This window comes from Podarcis vaucheri (genome assembly GCF_965113315.1).
Source record: "Podarcis vaucheri genome assembly, chromosome: Z".
Lineage (NCBI taxonomy): Eukaryota > Metazoa > Chordata > Lepidosauria > Squamata > Lacertidae > Podarcis > Podarcis vaucheri.
In genome coordinates this window covers 35198306-35223173 of record NC_138758.1, presented here as the reverse complement: position 1 = coordinate 35223173, position 24868 = coordinate 35198306, and the positions used below count along the sequence as shown (strand labels likewise).

The 24868-nt window shown below is 43.7% G+C and overlaps 1 protein-coding gene across 3 annotated transcripts in view; it reads left to right on the top strand.

Moving 5' to 3' along the window:
- Positions 1 to 1936: 1936 nt before the first annotated feature.
- The window catches only part of PRRX2 (paired related homeobox 2), a 63516-nt gene continuing 40584 nt past the window's right edge, over positions 1937 to 24868 (top strand). For all 3 annotated transcript variants that reach the window (XM_082207963.1, XM_082207962.1, XM_082207961.1), the window contains exon 1: positions 1937 to 2624. In XM_082207963.1, the coding sequence (XP_082064089.1) occupies positions 2372 to 2624 (253 nt within the window). In that variant the 5' untranslated portion in view covers positions 1937 to 2371. The remainder of the gene's footprint in view (positions 2625 to 24868) is intronic.

Below are 24868 nucleotides of genomic sequence, written 5' to 3'. Positions count from 1 at the left end.
AAGCAAACATGATCAAAGTAGATCTTTGTTTTTTTAACAGTTCTGGGTTCTTCAAGTTCTTTCAAAGGGTAACCAAGGAGAAAGGAGAAGAGGGTGCAACTCCAATATTTTTTTAAAATATAGCATTGTAGGAAAATTGACATCACACGGCAAATCCGTTGTCATTTTTGTTATGGACAAGAGCCTTTCATTTAACATTTTGGATCCAATTCATGTGTTCCAGAAACTGCCAATGAAAATATAATATGTTGGTTCTGTAGTTGGAAAGAATCCCAGCCAGTAAGTCTGGAAGTCAGAGGCTGAACAAATCCCTCTCGTCACTGCAATCCTGTGCTGTAGGTTTGGTTACTTGCTTCCTTAAAAACCCCCACTGGGTTTAAAAAACAGCAACAAAGTCATGGGACAAAGTGAAATCCAAGGCTTGGACCAGCCAATCAAGCCCTGATGGAAAACACTTCTTCTTAGAGGAGCTTCCAAGGATCCACTATAATGTTTATGTTTGTGACTTAACCGCTTCTTTGCTTTCATCTGTTCTGCAGATCTGTTATGTGGAACTCTTGGTAGCAAGCAAGAGAAGTTCTGACCAGGAATGGGCAACCTCACTTCTGTTCAGAAGAACAGAAGAAGAGCCTGCTGGATCAGGCCAATGGCCCATCTGGCCCAGCATCCTGTTCTCTAAGGGGAAGCTTCCCAGCAGGATAAGAGGGGATGCGAACCTACAGAAGCAGGGAGAATACAGTGGGTTTCTTTGTTCAGCAGAAAAACATGCTTCGGACAGAAAACCCTGCCATGATCCCTGAAAGTGATAAGCCAGGCTGCCAAGCACTTGGATGGAAGACCTCCACAAAAGCACCAATTAATTTCTCTCCATAGGGGTGAATGGTGACAGTTTAGATGGGAGGGGCAATAAATAAATAAAGCCCCCCCCCATGTCACTGATAACTGAATCTAGTCATAGGAACCCAAGAAGCTGCTTTCTGCTGACACAGACCATTGGTCCACCATGCTCAGTATTGTCTACAGCAACTGTCAAGAGTTCTCCAGGGTTTCAGGTATGGAATGTATCCCAGTCCTACCTGACGTTGCCATTGAGGATTGAACACAGAAACTTCTGCAGTCAAATCAGGTGCTCTACCATTGACCCAAGAGACATGGGTGGTGCTGTGGGTTAAACCACTGAGCCTAGGACTTGCCGATCAGAAGGTCGGCGGTTCGAATCCCCGTGACGGGGTGAGCTCCTGTCACTTGGTCCCTGCTCCTGCCAACCTAGCAGTTTGGAAGCATGTCAAAGTGCAAGTAGATAAATAGGTACCGCTCTGGCAGGAAGGTAAATGGCGTTTCCGTGCGCTGCTCTGGTTCGCCAGAAGCGGCTTAGTCATTCTGGCCACATGACCCGGAAGCCGTACGCCGACTCCCTCGGCCAGTGAAGCGAGATGAGTGCCGCAACCCCAGAGTCGTCCACAACTGGACCTAATGGTCAGGGGTCCCTTTACCTTTACCATTGACCCACCGCTCTCCCCCCAATTAGGAGTTAAGAATCTAGCAGCCTGGGTAGCTTGGTTGGTTAGAACATGGTGTTGAAAATGCCAGTCCCTGTAAGGGACAGCTGCCTATTCCTGCACTGCAGGGCATTGGATTACATGATCCTCAGGGTTCCTTCCAACTTTATGATTCTATTTGGGGTGGAGGTGGGGACTTCAGGTAGTCAAATTATTTTCCCCTTTAAAGCTGTCCTTTTTCCGAACACGCTCCCCCCGCAAACGAACTTGTAGGAAAAAAAGGCAGGGGTGATGACTAACCGAAAAACAGAAAAATAAGGAGCAGGAGGGGGTGTGTGTGGTTGTCTGTCTGTCCGTCTGTTAAAAAGCAAACTTTTTTGTCGATTTCAGAAGAGGGAGGGGGCAGCTCCTCTTGAGTCGGTTTCAGGAGAAGGGAGGGGAGGAAGGCTTCGTCAGTTTCAGCAAAGGAGGGCCAATCTCTTGTCAATTTCAGAGACAGGGGAGTCGTGCGAAAGAAAGAAAGAAAAAGAAACCAACAACTTTGGTCTCTGAGCGGCTCGAGAAGAAGCCAGAGAGAGTTTTGTGGGCTAGGCTGAGCAAGGGGAAATTGGGGGCGCGCTCCCTAGCCCTGTTTCCCCTCTCTTAGACGTCGACACGAGGCAGACCGAGATCTTCCCATCTCTTTTCCCTGGGAAACCACAGCCAGGAAGAGCAAATCGGGGGTGTAGCAGGGATCATCAGAACTTTTTTTTTGGGAGGGGGGTAAGGGAAGGAAAGGCAAGAGAGAGCCGGATCGCTTTTGGGTTTGTGGGTGCTGGTGAGCCAGGGTGGGTGGGGGGTCAGCAGGCGCCCTGGAGCCCCCCACCTTCGCGATGGACGCTGTGGCAGCCTTCGGCATGGATAAGCAATTTGCCCCGAACCCGGTGCGGATTTTGGACCCTCCGGACAACCCACAGGCTCGGAAAAACTTCAGCGTCAGCCACCTCCTGGATTTGGAGGAAGTTGCCGCCGGCATGAATGGGGCAGCCAAGGAATCCGGCGCAGAGGCGAGGGAGAGCGGCAAGGGCGGGCCGGACCCCTCTGGGGGCAGCAGCGGGAGCGAAGGAGGAGGCGCCCTTCGGGAAGGTGAGCGCTTTTTAGATGAAGGGGGGAAGAGGAAAGAAGAGGAGATGTCCTCAGACTTTCTTTTTGAGGGGGGTGTCCTAAAGAATCTGTGACGATAGGCTGTCCGGACTCATCCAACATCTGTGAAATGGGTATAGGAAATGCAGTGCCAGCCAGGCCTGGGGGAATCCACAAGCTTTCACACCCTGGCAGCCTTGCTCGCAGCTCCTCATAAAGTCCACCTACCTGGGAGTCAGCCCCACTGAATTCAAGAGGACTTGTCTTATGAGTAGACATGGTCCAAATGGTGCCGTTTATGACAGATTTGGGGCCTGATCATGCCCATTGTAAAGCATTTCACAGTGATCACACGAAGTCATCCTCAACAAAATACCATCCTTTATATTTCCCCCACTTTCTTATTTCATCTAAATTTCCCATAGTTTTATTGTTTATAATTTGTTGTGTTTTCCACAAAAAATGGCAAATCCAGATTAAATGGTGAAATGATAACAGGTGGTGTTTTGATGAGAACAGCATTGTGTGGGTGCTGTGTTGAACTTGTATGTAACAGCCATCCCAAATCCACTATAGTAAGGTGTGCAAAGGTTCCTTCCACATCTTCCTTATTGGAAGCAAAGGCGCTATTGAAATTGGTATCCAATTGGGCCCTGTTCCTTCCATTGGGCCTTGCACTTTGTAATTTTTTCTGCAGGATTGTGCTCCTCTCTCTCTCTCTCTCTCTCTCTGTGTGTGTGTGTGTATCTCTGTCTTTCTTGTATCTTTTCATAATCACACCCTCTGAGTCTGGGTTTATAGGACCAGCATCCTTTCCTGTACAGTGCCTAGCATGTAGTCCCTTTGCATTAATCTGGTTGGCCACTGTGAGAACAGGATGCTGGACTAGATGGCTCCTTTGGGGGGTCTATTTTTAGGTGCTTAGGTTCTATATGTTAGCTCCAGGGTCATAGGCAGCAATGCTTCTGAATACCAGTTGCAGGAAACTGCAGAAGGGGAGAGTTGATGTTTCCAAGGGCATCTGGTTGGCCACTGTGAGAACATGATGCTGGACTAGATGGGACATTGGCCTGATCTTACATCCCTGCTATTTCAATGACCAGCAGTTCCAGTGGTTAGCAATAGATTCCCCTCCTCCCCCGGACCTTGGTAACTGGGGAAAGAGGTGGGGGTTTTGTCTGGCAAACAGACATCTTAAAGCCATGGAAAGGAGTTTTTGCAGTTCATCTATGCTCTGAAATATGTCTGTGCATGAGCAAACGCCATGGAGACTATTATAAGCACTGTGAAATGTGACATCATGACAACAGCCACACATCCAAGAAGATTCCTTCTTCTTTCTTCTTCTTCTTCTTCTTCTTCTTCTTCTCCTTCTCCTTCTCCTTCTCCTTCTCCTTCTCCTTCTCCCTTCTTTCAGAATACATTTTCTTCAAACGGAGGCTTACAAGAAACATAACATTTATATGCTGCTTTTCAGCCAAAAAGACTCCCAAGGCAAGAATAAACAGATGTACACAAATACAACACAGAGCAAATACAACACAATGCAGAAACAAATGATGTAAATTCAACACATTTCAGCAGTATTAGAAACCAAACGCATCTCTGCTCCTGCCAAAAAAAGGCAGATGACATTCCCTTCAAAAATGTTAAGGGTGAGAATACTTAAGCATATATAAAATGTAATCAGAAAGCTTCCCACAAGGCAGATGGGATAGATTAGCACAGGAGTGGTGGTGGTGGTGGTAAAAAGACTGCTTTGTTTTGCCATGAATACCAATGGGAAGTTGAGTTCCCTGGACCATAATTTATTGATGAGGGCCTTGGGGCTGAAATCATCACCAACTACATAGGCACAACTTTGCTCCTGAACGCAACACTCTGCCGCTAATGGTTCACGGGTGAGGGTCCAAGTCCCGACAACTTGAGTCCTAAAGGACTTTGTTCTAACGCTGGTGGTTCCCAAGGCCTCCCAGAAAGTGAAGCTTCCTCCTGGAGAACATGCTCACCTTTGCAAGTATACCCAGGCATAGGAAGGTTGAGTCTGAACTGTCCTTGATTTTAGCTGCCTAAAATATTATTGTTGCCATTTGTAATAAAGTTAAGAATTTTAAGGGCCTTAGTTGGAAGAGCTAGATGTGGTTTATGACTAGTAATAAGATATTATCATCATTATTGTGAGCCTGCTGGATCAGACCAAAGGAGGCCTAGCCGATCCAGCATCCTGTTCTCACAGATGCCAGTAATGGGAAACCCACAAGCAGGATTCTACAACAAGAGCAACTCTCCCCTCCTGCGGTTCCCAGCGACTGGAATTCAGAAGTATCACTGCCTCCGACCATGGAGACAGAGCATAGCCATCCATTGATTGCCCTCTACATCCTGTAAAACGTAATCATGCAAGCAGAGTCCTGTTGGATCAGGCTAAAGTGGGCCCCTCCAGTGTAACATCTTGTTCAGACAGTGGCCAACCAGATGCTTCCATTGTTGTTGTTGTTGTTGTTACTATTACTTATTGAATTTATATACCCAGGGGTCTCAGGGTGGTTCACAGAATAAGAAATTTGCAAGCAGGACATGAGCACAAAGCACTTGTCTGCTACCAGGGTAATTTCAGGGATACCTTAGCATGCTTGCACGCACTTGTGTGCTCCCCCACTACACCATAAACTGCATATGTTGCAAGGACGCACTGGTTAGACTGGCCATTTTTACGGCAATCTGGTTCTGCTTCTTCCTGCATTGGTCTTAGCGATACTCATGCATGTGCAACACCCAGGAGGCTAAAAGTTCTCTCTTTGTTTTCCATTTTCAATGTCATATATGGGGGAAAACGCAACAGGCGTCCCTTGGAATTAATCTGCACAGCCCAAAAAATTTTCTGTGGAAAGCCCCAGGCCCAGACAGAGGGAGGGTGGCACCATATGGGCTACTTGGCCCAGGCCTCCGATTCCAAAGGGGGCCTCGGTCAGCATATTCACAATTGCAGGGGATGCACTGGGGCAAACGCGGAGGCGCAAAGGTGGCGGCGGTAGTGGGCGGATTCCCTGGGGCCATGGCTGGCAGGTGAGAGAAAAGCTTCCCCGGCGTCCGTCACCAAAAGAAATTGCTGATCAAATACTAAACTTGAACTTGGGAAATGTTTTTCCAAATCTTCTAATTGCATTACGCATTTTCTTATCATTACTAGCTACAGTGAGAGAAGTTTCAATATATTAAAATGAATTAAGTCTTTCTTTCAATCAACAATGGCTCAAGAACGCCTAAATGGTTTAGCAATGATAAACATAAACCACGATCAGGCGAAGTTGCTTGATTTTTCCTGTGTAATTCAAGAATTCGCAGAAAAGAAATTTATAAGACTTCAGTTATCCCCAGGGTAAAAAAAGGGGGGGGCACATTATCTACCTGGCCTGGGCCTCTGCCTGGCTCTGCAAGGCCCTGGAGAGCCCCATAAAAATGAAAAGACCATGGAACAACCCCCTTTCATTTCAATGGGGTTTGAACAGGAGAACATCCCATTAGATTTGGGATACATAAGACTTAAGCACCCAGCTATGTGCTTCAGATCTCAAAAGGTTTTCCCTGGGATACATTGTGCTCTCAAGGACCTCCTGAAAGCTCTGACAGAAGTATAAATTTGTTGTGCATAATCTAGTTTAAGTATACCCATTTGAATGAATAGGAACTGTCACAACTGCTATTATGGGGTCAAAATGACTCTTGTGGGTGTCCCCATCCATTTAAATGACCACCCTGTGAAGTAATGAGAAGGCTGCAGCTTTGTGTTAGTGAATGTGCTTTGCATGCAGAAGGTCCCAAGCTCAGTTCTCAATGGCATCTCCTGGTGGGGCTGTGAAAGACCCCTTGGTTAAAGATCTTGAGAGCTGCTGCCGGCCAATGTTGACAGTTCTGAGCTGCAAGGACTCTTGGTCTAACTTGGTATAATTTCTTGTGTTCTCATTAAACCAGCCTTTAATTCAGAACTGTGAGGACTGGAATCTTTATTTTTAAGGAACGGGTCAGAACGCAGAAGTAGAGCATCTGTTTAGCATGCAAGAGGTTTGAGATTCAATTCCCAGCATCTCCAGATTCGGCTGGGAAAGACTCTCTGGCCGAAGCCCTGGAGAGCTGCTGCCAGTCAGTGTTGACAATTCTGAGCTAGATGGAATGAAGGCTCCACCCAGAATAAGGCAGCTTCCTATGTTGGTCACTCTTCTAACCATTTCACAAAGGAGACACCTGAGACTGAGCTAGTGGCCCCCATTGGCAGAGGTGTGATCCGCATGTCCAACTATCACTGCAAGGACCACCTTCCTATTACTCATTAATTATAATTTATTACGGTTACACACAGCCCTAAAATCCTAAAATAGGCTGAAGGGTGTTGCATAGATGCTTTGATTGATTGCATTTATTTTTGGTGGGTTTTATAGTCTGTCCTTCAGTCAAATGCCCATCTCTGTTGCTCCTGTGCCTTTAGTTTAGGAGATTGACTTGCAAATGACAGCAGGTCTCCCAGTTGTGAACAACAGATGCTCTCTTGATGGGAACTCCTTTTTCATAGGCAAAGAAGGAAGCCAACTTGACCTCCCTCCATCTCATCTTTTGGAAATTTTTAATTTCTAACCTAGCTTCAGTTCAAATAGCATTGGGATGAAAGCAGAAACAACCTTCCAAGCATGGCAACTCATAATGATCATGAGAGCATGGCACATTTTCCCTTGATGACACATTTAGTGATCTAGACCCAAATCCCAGCTTTTCCTACACAAGGTGGGCACCCTATTGCAACTCAGTTTGGTTTCCCTCTTCCCAGTCTGTGAAACCAGAATAATAATGTTGATCTGCTAAATGGTGTCATTGGTGAGGATTGGTGAAATTGTAGCCTATAGACTTAAATATAAAGGAAAAGAACAAATGTTAAGTGAAATTTGCAGTGCCTGGGGGACCTCAGAATTAGGAACAGAAATCCAGAAAGACTGCTTCAAATATTTATTTCATATTTATTTATCATTTATCATAATACAGTAAATAAATGGGCACTAATTGGTTGGGCCACCCCTGAGCCGTTAGGCATCAATAACTCCTTTTACCAGGCTCCCCCTTTTTTTTGCAATGGATGCTCTGCATGAGAATAATTTCATTTCATTTCACAAAATGTATATACTGCTTGATTGTAAGCAAGCAAGTATTCAAGCCAAGCAACCAACCAGCCCTCAAGCAATAGTTTTTTTTAAACCCACACAAATTATCAGTAAGAACTGTTAAAAACAACTATTTAAAACATTTGCAAATAATTAAAATAAAAACCTGATGAACATAATTACCAACAATCTGCTTAGGTGGGTAGGCTTTGCCCAAAACAAAAATGTTTTTTTAGTAGGCACCAAGAACAGAACAGTGAAGGCACCTTCTTGATGTCAACAGGCAGGGAGTTCCAAAGTGTGTGTGCTGCCACACCAAAATATCAATTTCATTCATATGCGGAATTGGTATTGTGTGGCACCTGTAACAGTGCCAGTTCCACTGACTGAAGCAGTTGAGTGGGCACTTGTCAGGTAAACTGGTCCCATGTGGCTGAGGGCTTTATAGGGACACCTCGAACTTGCTAGCAAATTGAGAAGACCTGAGCAAAGTGTTACACTAGGGCCTCTCCATCAGCTGATGGTAACATCAAGTGACTGTTTCCATACAGGGAACAGGCAGACAGAGATAACGACAACATTATATCCAAACATATAGGCTATTCTCCCCATTAACCTCCAATTGCAAACCATTTTCTGGGGTGGGGGGCAGTTTTGATGTTCAGATGTACATTAAAGCACTGTGTGAGAAGGCGTTTAGCCAGGCCATTGTCTTAATGGCAGGCACATGCAACCGTGAGCGGGATCAGGGATATGGTTAGAGAAATCATATATTGTTGGTGTGGGGTCGTGGTGGCCACCATTGTTCTTTCCTGCATGCATGGGAGCTTATCCCTTATGTGCCCACTTAACTGCTTTGATCAGTGGAACTGGCCTTGTAAGAACTTTATATTTTAGTGTAGCAGCACCTTTACTTTGGAACTCCCTGACTCTTGATACTTGGCAGGTGGCTTCAGCGTAGTCTTTTTGGTGCCTGCCCATCTCTCATTTTTTGTTTAGACAAGCCTACCTAGATGTTTAGAAAGCTGATGTATTAATTCACTTTCAGTCTATAGTTAACATTAACAACTTAAGACTTTCAAAAAAGTTATAATCTTTTTCGAAAGTCTTAAATGATTAACGTTAATTTTCCTTATTGATAATTTCATTGTTTAATTGCTTCATATTATTTTTAGTGAAATGAATAAATAAATAAATTATTTTACTCTAGAGCCAGAGCAGAGTTCATGTAGTATTATATACTTGCACTGTGTCCTGTTTTGCTTCAGGGGAGAAAAGACTAGCTCAACACTCCTCTCCCTTCTGTTAGTAATGGGAGAAAAACACATATGGATTCCTTTCTCATACAGAAGAAAAGGCACCGTTCTTTTAATGATGGCACAGTTCAGTGTCAATTACGTGGGAGTACGTTAGCACTGAATTTAGGAAGCTGTACTTTCCAGCAGAAATAAGCCTTTCACATTTCAAAGAATGCAGCAGAATAATGATAAGGGCTCTGGCAAAGGTGGACTAGCAAAAAAGGCCAGGACAGCATTTGATATATGGGGACTTATCTTCCATTACTAAGTAGAATTGTCTTACTGTTGATTATACAAGCATTCTTGCTTGGTTTGGTCAGGGTTTTTTTTCCAACCAGCTAATAGGAAGAATTCCTGTGTTGGATAATAATTGGGTTGTGGTTTTTTTTTAAAAAAATAAAAATAAGTTTGTTGCACAATCCAAACTAAAATAACCAAAGTGGGTAAATTAGTGTCTTCCTTAATTTCTTACCTCTACTGTGCCCTGAATCAGCTCCCCACCTTCCCGACCGCCCCACACAAGGAAATTTGTGAAAAGTGTGTCAGTTAACTCAGAACTGGTTTCTAAGAAAGGTGTTAGCCTGGGGAGCTTAACAGATGCAGATCTGAATTCTGATCAGAAGAAGTTAGTTGTGTCTTTGGAAATTTAACGCAGCCAGTGCCTCCTGTTGCCCATTGCATTTTAAAACTGTGTGGTTGAGGACCATTGTTTTTTCTTTCCTAATGCAACAGTTCAGAGGCTTCCTCCCTTCTATGATGACTTCCAAGGCCAGCAACTGTCTTTTCATTTGGGAACGAGGGTCCTGGGATTCCTATAATGCAAGAGGACATTCAGGAGCACCAAAATATATTGATTGCATATGTCCCATAAATTGCATGCCTACCTACTGCCATGAGCACCAGCTGACGTACATTATAAGGTTGTCTTTTTTTCATCTTCGCTTTTAAAATCACTTGTCCTGAATCTATGACAGTAATGCGTATCTGCAATCAGTTTGCCAGAACCCACCGCAGCACCGGTCTAAGTTTCAAAGTGAAGTAGAATGAAAATTGGTGGCTTGGAGCACTTTTGTTTTGGGAGAAATTTACAATTGCGTTTATTCTCAGAAGGATCTGTATTCTTCTAACAAATGCAGCATTGGTTGGAAAATAATATTTCATTAATTTTATTTTTTTAAATGAAACACATGAATACAGCTCACCCGGCGTAAAGCACTATTATCAAGTTCTGTTGCTTTCAGTTAAGCATTTTGCCTCCATCAAAGTGCTTGGCTCTGGTTCAGAAGCGTCCCCAGATTTATTTGTGATGATTAAGAGCAAGTGCATCAGAAGTCTGGAAAGAGGTCCTAATGGAACCTGCGGAGTGAGAGAGTCAATTTTGGTATAATAAAATGTATGATGTGACCGAGGAGAAATTTCTGGACTGTTTTCATAGTAATTAGATTGTGGGGTAATTAGGCAATGTCTTCTTCTTATTAAAGCCCCTTTTTCTTTTTTTGTAAGAGTGCTTTAAAGAGTGGCACACGTTGTGGGTCTACCACAATTGACTCTGAATCCTCTTGAGTCTAATGAAATTCAGCTTTTGTCCTTCTGTTGTTAGACTGAAGGATGGAGGAGAAAGGGAAAGTCATTGATTCTAGGAATCAGTCGCTGAAAGACTAAAAATGCATTCTGTAGAAAACCTTTTAATGCGTGTATGTCTCTGTGTGTGTTATAGATGTAGCATTATATATATATTAAAATAAAATAATTAATCTCCACTCAAAGCAATTGTCGGATCAGTGTTCTAATTTTAAGGACATTTATTCAGAAGGGAAGTTCCACTAATGGCAACAATATGGTTCTGGAACACTAATCAAGAGAGGGTCACTGTATTAAGGACATTAGTGGCAGAGTACAAATTTGGATAGGACTTTTAATGTAAACCTACCAATTAACCCTTTCTGAAATGGTACGCCAGAAAGCTACCTTGCAAAATCCACACTTCTCCAAATTTCCAACCAAATAAGGTGTACCCCCCACAAATTGTAAAGTGTGTGTAAAAATGCATATATTAGTTTTTTTAAAATGCAAGATGCATTTTGTGGTGGGAAATTGGTTTGCAAAATTGTGAACATTGGGCAAAAGTGCATACAAAATTGTGGGCATCAGGAGAAAGCCAAGCAAAAATGTTGACGAATTCTCATGAGGATTTTTTTTTAAATCATAAACTGATGTGGGCAATGTGAAAAACCGAGCTGAAGGCTGAGGAAAATGAAAAATGGGAATAAACCAACACTCTCAGATTTCCCATAAGCTTCCAATTCATTTTATTAGATGGCAACACAATATCTGGAATATATTGGTCATAATCCTACACATTTGTCACAATGAACCCCGGGGTTGCATTAGTCATATTCAGGGTAAACCTGTTGAAGCAAGTACGCATGAGACTAACTATGGCTTCAGTAGGTCTCCTCTAAGTAGGACATGGTTGGAGGCAGCTGACAGAAATCAATAGGATAATGCTTCCTATGGCAAAACTCTATTCTGTTGCTTGAAGAAGGATTTGTGATGCAATTCCATGCATGGTTACTCAGAAGGTAGACCCACGGTATAAACTGGGATCTACAATCTGATACATATGTTGAATGTTTAAATGTTTTATTATGTTTCTGTATATGCTGGAAGCCGCCCAGAGTGACTGGGGCAAATCCTGTCAGATGGGTTAAAATTTAATTAAAATTAATGCAGTGTTACAAACTAATCCTAATACAGTGGTACCTCGGGTTACATATGTTTCAGGTTACATACACTTCAGGTTACAGACTCCGCTAACCCAGAAATAGTACCTTGGGTTAAGAACTTTGCTTCAGGATGAGAACAGAAATCGTGCTCCAGTGGCAGCAGGAGGCCCCATTAGCTAAAGTGGTGCTTCAGGTTAAGAACAGTTTCAGGTTAAGTACGGACCTCCAGAATGAATTAAGTACCGTATTTTTTGCTCTATAAGACTCACTTTGCCCCTCCTAAAAAGTAAGGGGAAATGTGTGTGCGTCTTATGGAGCGAATGCAGGCTGCACAGCTATCCCAGAAGCCAGAACAGCAAGAGGGATTGCTGCTTTCACTGCGCAGCGATCCCTCTTGCTGTTCTGGCTTCTGAGATTCAGAATATTTTTTTTTCTTGTTTTCCTCCTCCAAAAACTAGGTGCGTCTTGTGGTCTGGTGCATCTTATAGAGCGAAAAATACTTAACCCGGTACTTAACCCGAGGTACCACTGTATATATCCACTGAGAAACAGGCCCCATTAAATTCGATGGGACATGCTCCCAGATAAGTGCATATATAGGATTACTGCCTGTATTATGACTAACTTTAGCTAGATTGTCCTCTTATTTTTGTGTGGGGTATGTGCAAATGAATTTCAGGGGACAGCAAGTTATCTACAATGTCCTCACTGTAGCCTAGGGAGCTGAATGTCTAGTCCAGTGGTTCCCAAACCTTTTCAGGCCACTGTTCCCTTGGTTCCATACACCCCTCCCTGAGCTCCCTGCCCTTTAAAGATCATTATTCAGAATAGCAGTTTGCACAAGCCAATAAGGAAGACAAACACACAAGAAAATGCAAAACAGGAACAATCACCCCCCTCAAAATCCGGTTGAAACTATTAGTTTAACTAATTCAACAAAATCGATGAACTTGATTCAGTGATACCAGATGTTGCATGCAAAAATATTTTTGCACATTCTTACTAATGAAAACTTAAGGGGGAAGGAAAATATATATCATAAAACTCCTTACCAAACATGCACAAACCTTCACCTATCACAGATGTTCTGCAATCAATAGGAAAATCAATATCTGTTACCAATAGTCAGCTATCTTGTGGCAACTCAGTATCACAAATACACACATGACCAAAGGAAATCACTTTGAAAGCGGTTAAGAGCAGTAAAGCTTTAAACATGAAGTGAAGAAAGTGTTTTGCTCAAGGCTCCAGCCTGGTTAATCATAAACACAGTACATATTCAATACTTGGAGGGACCCACCTTCAATTCCCCCTGTCACCCTCTTGCCTCCTAGTGGCCCCAGGTAATCCCCACAGGGGGGCAGCAACACACACTTTGAAAACCACTGGTCTAGATTTTGCATCCATGTTTACTCAGCAAGATTGCAGTGCAGTCAAGAACCTCTGTGTGGGTGGGTGGGTGTGTGGGTGTGGAGACAAGACCTCAGCAAACAGCTGATGAATCATTTCACTTCATTGATGTTTCCATTAATTGATGAGAAAAAGTCCTCTGGATGAATCAGTACAAAATTAATATGCTTACTTTGTTGGTTTTTGAATCATTTTTTTTTTAGCAACAGCTCATAGATGGGAAATGGCAGCTCAAAAGAGTGTATGGAATGTGTGTTGTGGGGGATGGTTGGGAAAAAAAAGTTTGGGAACCACTGATTTAATTGAATGGCAATCTGATAATCATTTTTGTGTTTCTGTATGCATAAACAGGAGGTGTCCGTGTCAATTTGCTCCGAATTACTGCATCTTTCCATTTGTCAAACCTGCTTTCCTCTGCACCATCACACTGGACATTCCCCCCACACACACAAAGCAGAGGGGACCCCCCCCAGCATTTTTGCAGAACCACGTACGGTGTCTGCCTCGATTTAAATCTAAGCGGATTTCAGACACTTGGGTTTCAGACATGGCTCCATTAGAAATCAGAAGGTGGAGACTCCCCCTCCCCACAATCTTTTAATAGATCTTGCAATTTCAGTGAAAATTGGCCCAGGAAAATAAAACCCTGGTGCTTAATTCTTATAGGAAGAACGCTTTGGATTTGTAATCCCAGAATGAGTTGTTGAAGTTTTATTTTTTTAAAAAACAAACAAACCAAAAGCAAACAAAACATTATTATTTATAAAATGCTATTTTCCATTGTCACTTTGCTGGAAAAACCACAATAACATTCCAGACCAGGAGTAGCCAACTTCAAAGGATGTGGTATGGAGGCACAGAAGTGGTTTCAATACCATAACACACAGCTTGGATTTTTGTGTGTGCGTGTGTGGTGAGAGAGAGAGAGGAGGAGGAGGGAATGTCTGTATGTAATTATGAATTGTGCTTTTTCAAGCCATCCTTATACTTGCATTAAGAAATGCCCACTGGATCAGTTGCACAAATGCTTCTCTCGCCAGAAGATAAAGGACAGAGCTGATGCTCATTCCTGGAGTTTGCTTATGGTGGTGATAGTGGTGGTGAGGGAAGGGAGCACTCATTCAACTCGCGGGTTTTTTGCTCATGAAATCAATGACCACTTTTCATCTCTGTTGGGAGCGAAGGAAGCTGGAACTCGTAAAGAAATTGAAAAGGAGCCCTTCTGGAAAAGAGAGGGAACAGAGACCTTGTAAACACCCAGAAAAGTGGACTTTTACAGGGTCTTTATGTTCGCGGAGCAGGGAATGGAAAGGTTCTTTCCACTTCCCTCCCAGTTTGATCAAGGCACCTTGGAAGATGTCTCTAGAGGAGGATATCCAAGTCTCCTGCAATAGGATCTTCTTCTATGCTCCGTTCTTTCCACGAGGCAGGCCTCAGCAGGAAATTAAAGTCTCAACTCTGTCTTCAGAAGAGGGGGGCGGGTGGAGAATAGCATTTGCAAATCGACACAAGCGGCTCTCTGCTCCTTCTTGGTTTGTTTGGCTGGAGTTTCCCCTTGAGATGTTTAAATTACTGATGATTATTCCTGATTCATTTCCCTACTGAGTTCTAGGAAGGGTCTTCAAAGAAGATCCAAAGGATCTGGAATGCTACTGAAGTAGGTTTGCAAGGAAGTTGGAATGGGGGAGAAACTGGATTCAGTTTGTGTTTAATGGCAAATCTACTTGTAACCCACATATATGCAAACCAAAACACCACCATCTTTTGAAATTTGTACTTCTCCCAGTTTTGCAGTGCAGTTCCTCAGCCAAGCAATGTGCCCAAAAATGCATCCACTGGTGTCTACATTGGCATGTATTCATTTGAATCCCCTCTTGGCCGTGAGCTCCCTGGGTGACCTTAATTAATCACAGCCTAACCTACCTCACAGGGTTGTTGTGGTGATTACATGTGCACTTGGATCTGAGAGACCAGGCTTAAGATCTCTCCACTCAGCCATGATGCTTACTGGATCGTGTTGGGCCAGTCACTGACCTAAGAATGATGGACGTTAGAGTAATTTTAGGTGTTGAATCGCTTTGATTAGTTAAGTCATTTATTTATCTCTTTAAGAATTTTATATACCACTAAATTAGGCTCTGTCATTGTGTTTGGGATGGGAGCACCAAAATACTGGTGTTGAAAAGTGAAGGGGTTAGCTTTAGGATTAGGATTAAGGTTGCTTGGGGATTTCCTATTAATGCATCTGATTGGCTGCTGTGAGAATAGGATGCTGGATTTAGCTCACTTGACAGAGCATAATACTGTTAGTCTCAGGGTTGTGGGTTCAAGCCTCCCATTGGGCAAAAGATTCCTGCATTGCAAGGGGGTGGACTAGATGACACTTGGTGTCCCCTCCAACTCTACAATTATGTGATCCTGTGACTAGATGGACCATCGACTAGATGGACCCAGCAGGGCTCTTTTGATGTTCTAAGAGGTAGCAACTTTACCAACAGGTTATTTGTATGTGGGTGGGGGTTAAATGTGGGGTTTCCTTCATATTTCTGGAGCTGGTTTTTATGTGTACTATTTTTATTCCCGAGAGAATGCTCTGTTTAGCCATTAATTGTGTTTTCTAGATTGTGAAAATTTCCATGGTGTGTTTTTGTTTTTTTTACTTATCTTTTATTTAAGGTGTTTTGATCTGTGTTGCAAACAAGAAGCGGTCCAAACAAAATTCTGGTGCTTGGCTAACAAGGAGGTCAAAGGGAGGCACATCCAGTGCCAGATTTACGTAAAAGCTAAACATGCTGTAGCTTAGCGCCCCACTCTCTTGGGGGCCCCAAAAAAATTTAAAGAAAAAAAACTGGATGTACATTTCCAAAATATAAGACAACTGCAACAATTACTTTGACAAAATACATATTTTGTTATGTGCAAATGGCTTTAGATACCTATTAGGTTCCTAAATTATCACATAGCATATATTCAGCACAAAAAACAGCTGGACATATAAAGGGCCCCATTACCTTCAGTAGCTTAGAGTCTCATCAAACCTAAATCCGGCTCTGGGCACATCCTTTGGTTTCATCCTTTGACTTCCTCCTTGGCTCTGGGCAGGGGGACATGATTTGACTAAAACTGAAGGGGCTCCCATTGACTGGGGCTTGTGGGTTGCATTAAACCTCCATATTGTTTCACCTCAACATTTGAGACCTGGTAAATGATAATCCCTGCTTTCAGTTGCAAAATGTTAGAGTATCCAGGTGTGATATTTCAGGCTCTGGTGGGGATGGTGGCCAGGGCCATGAGGTCCTCAGGCCATTATGTAACACATGGTGGGTGTTTATCCTTCCACTCTCGAAATGTAAGTCTCCAGAGCTCACAAAGACCATATTGGCTGTCTCTCAGTACACACCCAGGTCATTGAGCCTGAACTTCTACAGCCACTGCCTGCCATGAACCACCAGCTGGAGGAGGAGGTAAGGACAGAGGATGAAGAAAGAGCTGTGAGTAGAGGGAGGGGCCCTTCCCCAATCCCCTGGACCCCCTGGAAAACTCAGCAAACCTGCTGTACCTGGAATTGGCTGTGGAGAATGCAGCTGAATGGGACACAGCTGTGGGCAGCCTGAGGAAGCACCGTCTACCCAGGGCTGCCCCCAAAAGCAAATCTAGAGTGAGAGCCTAGGGCAGGCATCCCCAAACTTGGCCCACCAGATGTTTTGGGACTACAACTCCTATCATCCCTAGCTAACAGGACCAGTGGTCAGGGGTGATGGGAATTGTAGTCCGAAAACATCTGGAGGGCTGAGTTTGGGGGTGCCTGGTCTAGGGTGATGTCCACTGTTTCCAGGAACTCTTCTCATTGTGAGATGTTTGTAGGTGATCTGAGAGTTTGTTTGGACTCTGGGTGAGAACCTGGAGCCTGAGAGGGAAGGTGTATCAGAAGAAAAATGAATTGATATTGATTTATATATATACAGTGGTACCTCTGGTTACAGATGCTTCAGGTTACAGACTCCGCTAACCCAGAAATATTACCTCGGGTTAAGAACTTTGCTTCAGGATGAGAACAGAAATCGTGCAGTGGTGGCGCAGCGGCAGCAGGAGGCCCCATTAGCTAAAGTGGTGCTTCAGGTTAAGAACAGTTTCAGGTTAAGAACAGATCTCCAGAACGAATTACATTCTTAACCTGAGGTACCACTGTATTAGTAACTTTGTTTTTGGTTTTTGGTTTTTTTAAAATGATATTTATTAAAAGTTTGACAATTACAAAAAAAGAGAAAAAAGAGACAATAAAAAGTTACATCAAAAAAATAAAAAGCAGAATAAAAAACAATACAGCACAACAATAAAAAACATTTAAAAACAAAAACATTTAAAAACACATCCAGTATTTCCATATCTTTGTCTTTCATTTACTTGTTTCATCAACCTCCTCACACCTCCCTTTTTGTATTCTAATTCAATTTAGCTATTTCAGCAAATCCTTTCCATCTTTCTCGATTTTTGTTCTATAATTTACCTTAACACAATCTGACCTTAAATTTTACAATTTGGCCCATTAACAATCCATTTTTACTTAATTCTTTATAACATTTCTGCTAAAACCATGTAACTTCATTCCAGCATCCTTCTAACATTCATTAATTTTGCTATATTTTTGTAAATATACTTTTGTAAATATAAATTTTTTCCTATATTCTTCTACCGACTTTTCTCCCTGGTCTTGGATTCTGCCAGTCATTTCCACCAGTTCCATGTAGTCCATCAGCTTCATCTGCCATTCTTCCCTGGTGGGTAAATCTTGTGTCTTCCAGTGCTTTGCGATAAATATTCTTGCTGCTGTTGTAGCATACATGAAATGCCTTTGTTGTAGCATACATGAAATCCCAGAATGCCTTAATCTTTGGGCATGTCCACCAAAGGTCAAAGAATGTACCTTCAGTTTCATTACATTTCCAACATTTATTATCGGGCAAATGGTAAATTTTTGCAAGCTTGACTGGTGTTATGTACCACCTGTAAATCATTTTCATTAAATTCTCTTTTAAGGCATTACATGCCGTAAACTTCATACCAGTGGTCCATAACTGTTCCCAGTCAGCCATCACAATATTATGTCCAACATCTTGTGCCCATTTAATCATAGCGGATTTCACCGTTTCATCTTGAGTATTCCATTTCAACAGCAAGTTATACATTCTTGACAGATTCTTAACTTTAGAATCTAACAATTCTGTTTCCAATTTTGATTTTTCCACCTGAAAGCCTATTTTTTTGTCCAAGTTATATGCCTCCATTATTTGATAATAATGGAGCCAATCTCGCACTCTATTTTTTAATTTTTCAAAACTCTGCAGTTTTAGTCTATCTCCCTCTTGCTCCAGAATTTCCCAATAGTTCGGCCATTTGGCCTCCATATTGAGTTTTTTCTGAGCCTTTGCTTCCATTGGTGACAGCCATCTTCCATTGGTAACTTTGTATTAATGTAACATTTTCATATGTTAGTGCGTAATTTTGTAATACTTTGTTTAAATTGTTTGTTGTTGCTTCAGTTTTCTGCGCACTCCTTAGATATAGATTTAATATATTAAGCTGTATAGAAATTAAATAATCAACCCTGTTATCTTGCCATTGATCTCCATACTACAGGGATGTAGTTTAAAAGTACATGAACACCTGCCAAAATTAAGGATTTCACCAATACAATGAAAGAGGTACTGCTCTAACATTTGTTTTCCTTTTTCCTCCCTGTTTGTATTTCCTTTTGTGTTGTGCCTGTTAGAATTTTAGCCTGAAAGCAGGAACGGTTTCATCTTTCAACATACAGGACAGTATTTAGAAAATGCTAGAGCTTTACAAAGTGTTGAATGATGCTTATGACCTCCTTTGCTCCTCAGTTTGCATTGCAACCAGCTTGGGCTTTATCCATTTATTATTTCCCCCTTAGTATCTAAACACAACATGCCAGCACAGCACATCCCTTTCGCTCCGCCCTGAGCCACCTTCTCCAGATTGCACATGCTGCTAAAAACACAATTTCAGTTGCAGCTATTCTGCAATAATTGCAACCAGATCCGCTGTGAGATGAAAACATCCTATTAAACATTAGAACACCTAACAGAAGGCTTAATTTCCCAGTGGGCCTGGTTGTAATTATTAGAGAATAGCTGCAACTTGCACACATTTCGAAAAAAAGAAAAGGAAACACCACCAAGCTTCTTCTTCTTCCTCCTCTTCCTCCTCCTGAATCCTTCTTCTTCTTCCTCTTCCTCTCCTCCTCCTCCTCCAAACAGTAATTGAGTAAATTAATTCATTGCCCACTAGGCACAGAGTACCCTCTGAGAAGGTGTGACTCTAAAATATTTCAGATATGCTTACAGCACCCCTGTTTTTAGAAGCAAGCTGTTTTCAGGGCTTTTCCAGGAAACAAACTACAGTGGTACCTCGGGTTACATATGCTTCAGGTTTCAGACTCCGCTAACCTAGAAATAGTGCTTCAGGTTAAGAACTTTGCTTCAGGATGAGAACAGAAATTGTGCTCTGGCGGCGCAGTAGCAGCGGGAGGCTCCATTAGCTAAAGTGGTGCTTCAGGTTAAGAACAGTTTCAGGTTAAGTACAGACCTCTGGAACGAATTAAGTACTTAACCTGAGGTACCACTGTACTAGTCACAATTGCCATGCTCTGCCTCCACGGTTGGAGGCTGTAATCAGGGGCAGCCCACCACTAGGCAGAGTGTCGTGGAAGATGAGGCTATTCACAGTGCATAAGCAATAATGCTTCTGAATCCTACTTGATGGAAACCGCAGGAGTGGAGAGGGTATTGCTTGGGGGTTTCTGCTTGTGGCATCTGGGTGGCCACTGTGAGAACAGGATGCTGGACTAGATAGCCCCCTCTGGCCTGATCCAGCAGCCAGGCTTTTCTTATGTCCTTAACTTGTGTCTTCAGCTTTCATCCTGGGTTTGCTTTGACACAGCTTTTCAGAAGTTAGACTATGTCCAGTCTTTCTTGAGCCTCTGCTCGATGATTTATCCAGTTTGGTATAAGGCAACTTACTATGTTCCTCTTTGGAACTGTGGGGCCTAAAATCTTACTTTATTTTTAGAGGAATGGTCATAGCAGAGTGGCAGAGCACATGTCTGAACACAGAAGGCTCCAGACTTATTCTCTGGTGTCTCCTGATAGGGCTGGGAAAGATTCTCTATCTGTAACCCAAGTGAGCCAGTCAGTGCAGACTATACTGGGCTAGATGGACCAATGGTCTATATAGTCAGAAGGTAGCTTCCTATGATCTGGTAAACCAGGTCACTAAATGCCACTAGGTGGAAACTGGAAGGAATTAAAGGTAAAGGTAAAGGGACCCCTGACCATGGGCAGGAGCAGGGACTGAACAACGGGAGCTCACCCCATTGCGGGGATTCAAACCGCCGACCTTCTGATTGGCAAGACCTAGGCTCTGTGGTTTAACCCACAGCGCCACCCGCATCCTCTAAAACCTGTTTTCAGCTGAAATCACCATTGCACAGTTATGATGTCTGATGGTGTTTCCCTACTCCTCCCAGTAAGTTTCCGAGCACAATTCGAAGTGTTGGTGCTGACCTCGGCCCAGTATACCTGAACCAGCGTCTCCACCCCATCATTCTGCCCGGATACTGAGGTCCAGCTCCAAGGGCCTTCTGGCGGTTCCCTCCCTGCAAGAAGTGAGGTTACAGGGAACCAGGCGGAGGGCCTTCTTGGTAGTGGCGCCTGCCCTGTGGACCTAGCTGTCAACCTTTCCCTTTTCTTGCGAGGAATCCTATTTGGAATAAGGGAATTTCCCTTAAAAAAAGGGAAAAGTTGACAGCTGTGCCTGTGGAATCCCCCCCCCCCATCAGATCTCAAGGAGATGAGTAATTATATAACATTTAGGAAACATTTGAAGGCAGCCCTGTATAGGGAAGCTTTTTAAGTTTTAAGGTTTTACTTTGTTTTTATATATGCTGAAAGCCACCCAGAGTGTCTGGGGCAACCCAGTCAGATCGGCAGGGTACAAATAATAAATGACACTGCTGATGCTGCTGAATACTCCCAGAAAAAAGCAAGTGGTAGTTGTGTCATTAACAATGCCTAGGGCTGTGTATGGTTTTCGCTCAGTGGCAGAATACCAGTTCCGCATGCAGAAGGTCCCAGGTTCAGTCCCCGTTATGTTCAGGTGGGGCAGGGAGAGACCCCCTACTGAAATCTGGAGAGCCACTGCCAGCCAGTGTAGACAATACTGAGCTAGATGCACCAATTGTCTGACTGCCTGTGTTCCTAAGGTTATGCTTGAGGACTGGCTGTAGCTCAGTGGCAGAGCATTTATACCCCGCTCCTCTGCGTGGCTTACAGTGCGTATAAAAACATAGTAAAACGTCAAACACTAAAAAAGTTCCTGCCTTCAGCTGTCTTCTAAAAGTTGTGTAGTTCTTTATTTCCTTGACCTCTGATGTAACATTGGCAGTGGGGGGAGTAACTGGGCAGGCAAGAGAATAAGAAATGGGTCCCCTCCTGCCAAGTCACAACATATTCCATCCATCATTTTCCTTTTTCCTTTACGGTGTTTGCTATTTGAGGAGTGAAAAAGACTGACTTCCAGGCCTTTTACCCCTCCCAAGTTTCCATCTCTTAACGAGTGAAGGGGGCTGTTAAAATAAGATATTTATTTGAGGTAAAAACAGGAAATAATTTTTCTCCCTGATGGTAAAACATGTAATTCTTCTTTGAGATGATTAAAAGTAAAAGTAAAGGAGGGATTGATTTCAGCAGCTAGAAATCAGTCTCTGCTTTTGTGAGGATTGAATGCCCAGCTGAAGGGTTGATCTGGGCAGCTGTTAGAAGCCAGTGATTAGTGGCCCTCAGTTCCCCTGCTTCCCCCAAATGCCTGTCCTGAAAAAGGATGGTGCAGGTGTGTGTGTGTGTGTGTGTGTGTGTGTGTGTGTGTGGGCGGGGGAGAGCCAGTGCAGTTGCGTAGCTCGGGTGTGGGTGGGGAAGGCAGGGTGCTCTGGGCGGCACTTACCTTGGGGGCGGCACACCAGTGCCCAAGGTAACGCCCAAGTCCAGGCACCCCAGAGCATGGTGCGCCACTCCCCAAAGCAGTGCAGCCCCAGGGCTGTTCTTGCAGGGTGCTGAGCTGCTGCAACCCTACCCCCTGCCACCAGAGGGCAGCTGAGAAGGATGCAACAGGCATGTGCTGGCCCTGTGAGCCTGCAGTGCGCCTGAGCCACAGTGTCTCTCCTGGGCATGACGTGGTGGCTGGGGCTCCTGCTGCACAGCCCAAAAAGCAGGGTGGGGGGCTCCAGCTGGGGGGGGCAGTAGGCAGACTCCCTGCAGGCTACAGCTGCTCGAAAAAGCAACATGGGCCTGCAGAGCGTGTGAGCGGAACACGGTGGCTTGGGTGGTAGGATTCCGGCAGTGTGCCTTGCCCCCATGTGTGGTATGTGCATAGGGTGCCTGTGCCACCCTGAGCGCCCAAGCAGCTAGCTGAGAGAGAGGCAGAGAGAGACTGATCACAAAAATGTGGAAATAAATCAAGGTGGATTGGAGGGAGGATGGAAAGAGACTGATCAGCAGCGATAAAGGAGCAGAAAGAACATTATTTCTTTCCAAGGCAAAGCATGGATATCTGTGCGTATATATAAATCCACCACACCAGTATCTGAGGGGCATCTGTGACCAATTAGAGCCTGGGGGGGGGGGAGCAGGGCTTCATTTACCTCCCCAGTTTTAATTTAACCTTAACTTGGAAATGTTGTTAGAGCAGCCGTATAATGTTACATTGATTCTGCACTCAGATCTGACAGCAAATTAAACGTTATCTTGAATTTCTTAAACATGAAATCAAGGAGGCTTGTTGCTTAAGCTGGGGGGTGGGGGTGGTGCTTCACTGCTTGATTGGGATGCCCTGCTGGATTAGGCCAATGCCCCCCAGGGGTGCCAAATCCTAGTGGCTGAGCCCTTTTGCCCCCCTTCAAATATTTTTGGGGAGGGAACTAGCTGCCTGCAATGTCTAAAAAGATCGGGCCGTGGGGCGGTGGAGGAAGCATGGTGTGGCTTCTCCTACTCCTGCCACAGAGGGGAAGGAGGTGGGAAGCAGCCCCCAGTCAAGTGTGGAGCCATGCATGCCACAGCACCCTCGGCTGGTGGTGGCAGCAGTGGCAGGAAGAGGAGGAACCAGTGGCTATTGAAGCCATGCTGCCGCCACATTTGGCTCCACCCCTAGCTCCTCCTGATATCCTGACGTTGCACGCACAACACTGCAACATCACGTGTGACATTGGCCGCCCCTCCAAACTCCCTTGCAAGTTGATGCCTCTGCTCCGCCATCTAGCATCCTGTTCTCACCATGGCCTACCAGATGCCCAGTTATGGGAAACCTTCAAGAGCCCTCTCCCCTCCTGTGGCTTCCAGCAATCAATATTCAAAAGTCTCTGAGTGTGGAGGCACAACTTGGCCAATTGTGGGTAGTAACCGTCAATTGCCCTGTCCTCCATGAATTTGTCTTTTATTTTATTTTTTTCAAGTAAATTTTTATTATTTTCTTTAAATATTCTTTCCCCAACAATCCTTATTATCACAATATATTCCTTTTGACTCTGCCGAGTCTTGACTTCCCTCCCTCCCTGCAGCTGGTATATTTATCACATTCTTATCGCGTATATTATTCTTATATCTCTACTATTTTACATTGAAGGTATTATTCCAGTCCTGCTAGTGTCTTTTAAGTTTTTACAGTTCTCTTTTAGATAGTCAATGAATTTACTCCAATTGCTCTTGTATCTCTGGTCCTCTTGGTCCCGGATCCTCTCTGTCAATTTGGCAAGTTCTGCGAAATCTGTCATCTTCACCTGCCACTCCTGGATGGTTTGTAAATCTTGTGTTTTCCATTTTGGAGCCAATAGGGTTCTTGCGGCAGCAGTGGCATACATAAACAAATTCTGATCTTTTATTTTAATCTCCCTTCCCATTAGACCTAGCAAAAAAGCTTCTGGTCATTTGGGTAAGGTGTACTTAAATATCTTTTAAAGTTCATTATAGGTTGATTCCCAGAATTTTTTAACCTTGTCACAGGTCCACCACATATGAAAATAATCACCACCTGCTTCTTTGCATTTCAAACACCTTCTATCTCTCTTTCTATACATTTTGGTCAATTTTGTTGGCGTTAAATGCCATCTATACATCATTTTTAATACATTCTTCTTCAAAGCCATACATCCAGTAAATCTCAAACCCTCATTCCATAATTTTATCCACGCTTCCAACTCAATATGAATTTGTCTTTTAAAACCATCTAGGCTGGTGGCTATCACTCCTATGAAGAAGTCCTGTAGGGCTTTATAGGTCATAACCAGGAGTTTGATGATGAGTTGGCTATAGATTATAAGCTGCGCTTTAGCACATTTAAAGCAATTCACACTTGATATTCCGCAGCAGCCCACAAGCAGCCTTGTGAGGCTCACCTGCATAGTGTGGCATAGAGACTAGAGAGTTGGACTAGAGCCTGGGATGCCCAGGTGCAGATCCCCGCCCCCTTGGCTATGAAGCTGACAGGGTGACCTGGGCGCTGGGCATCACCTTGTCACATAAACCTACCTTGCAGGGTTGTTGTGACAATAAAAAATTGTTGTGAATTTTTAGTCAGTTTAGTAGTCACCAGACATG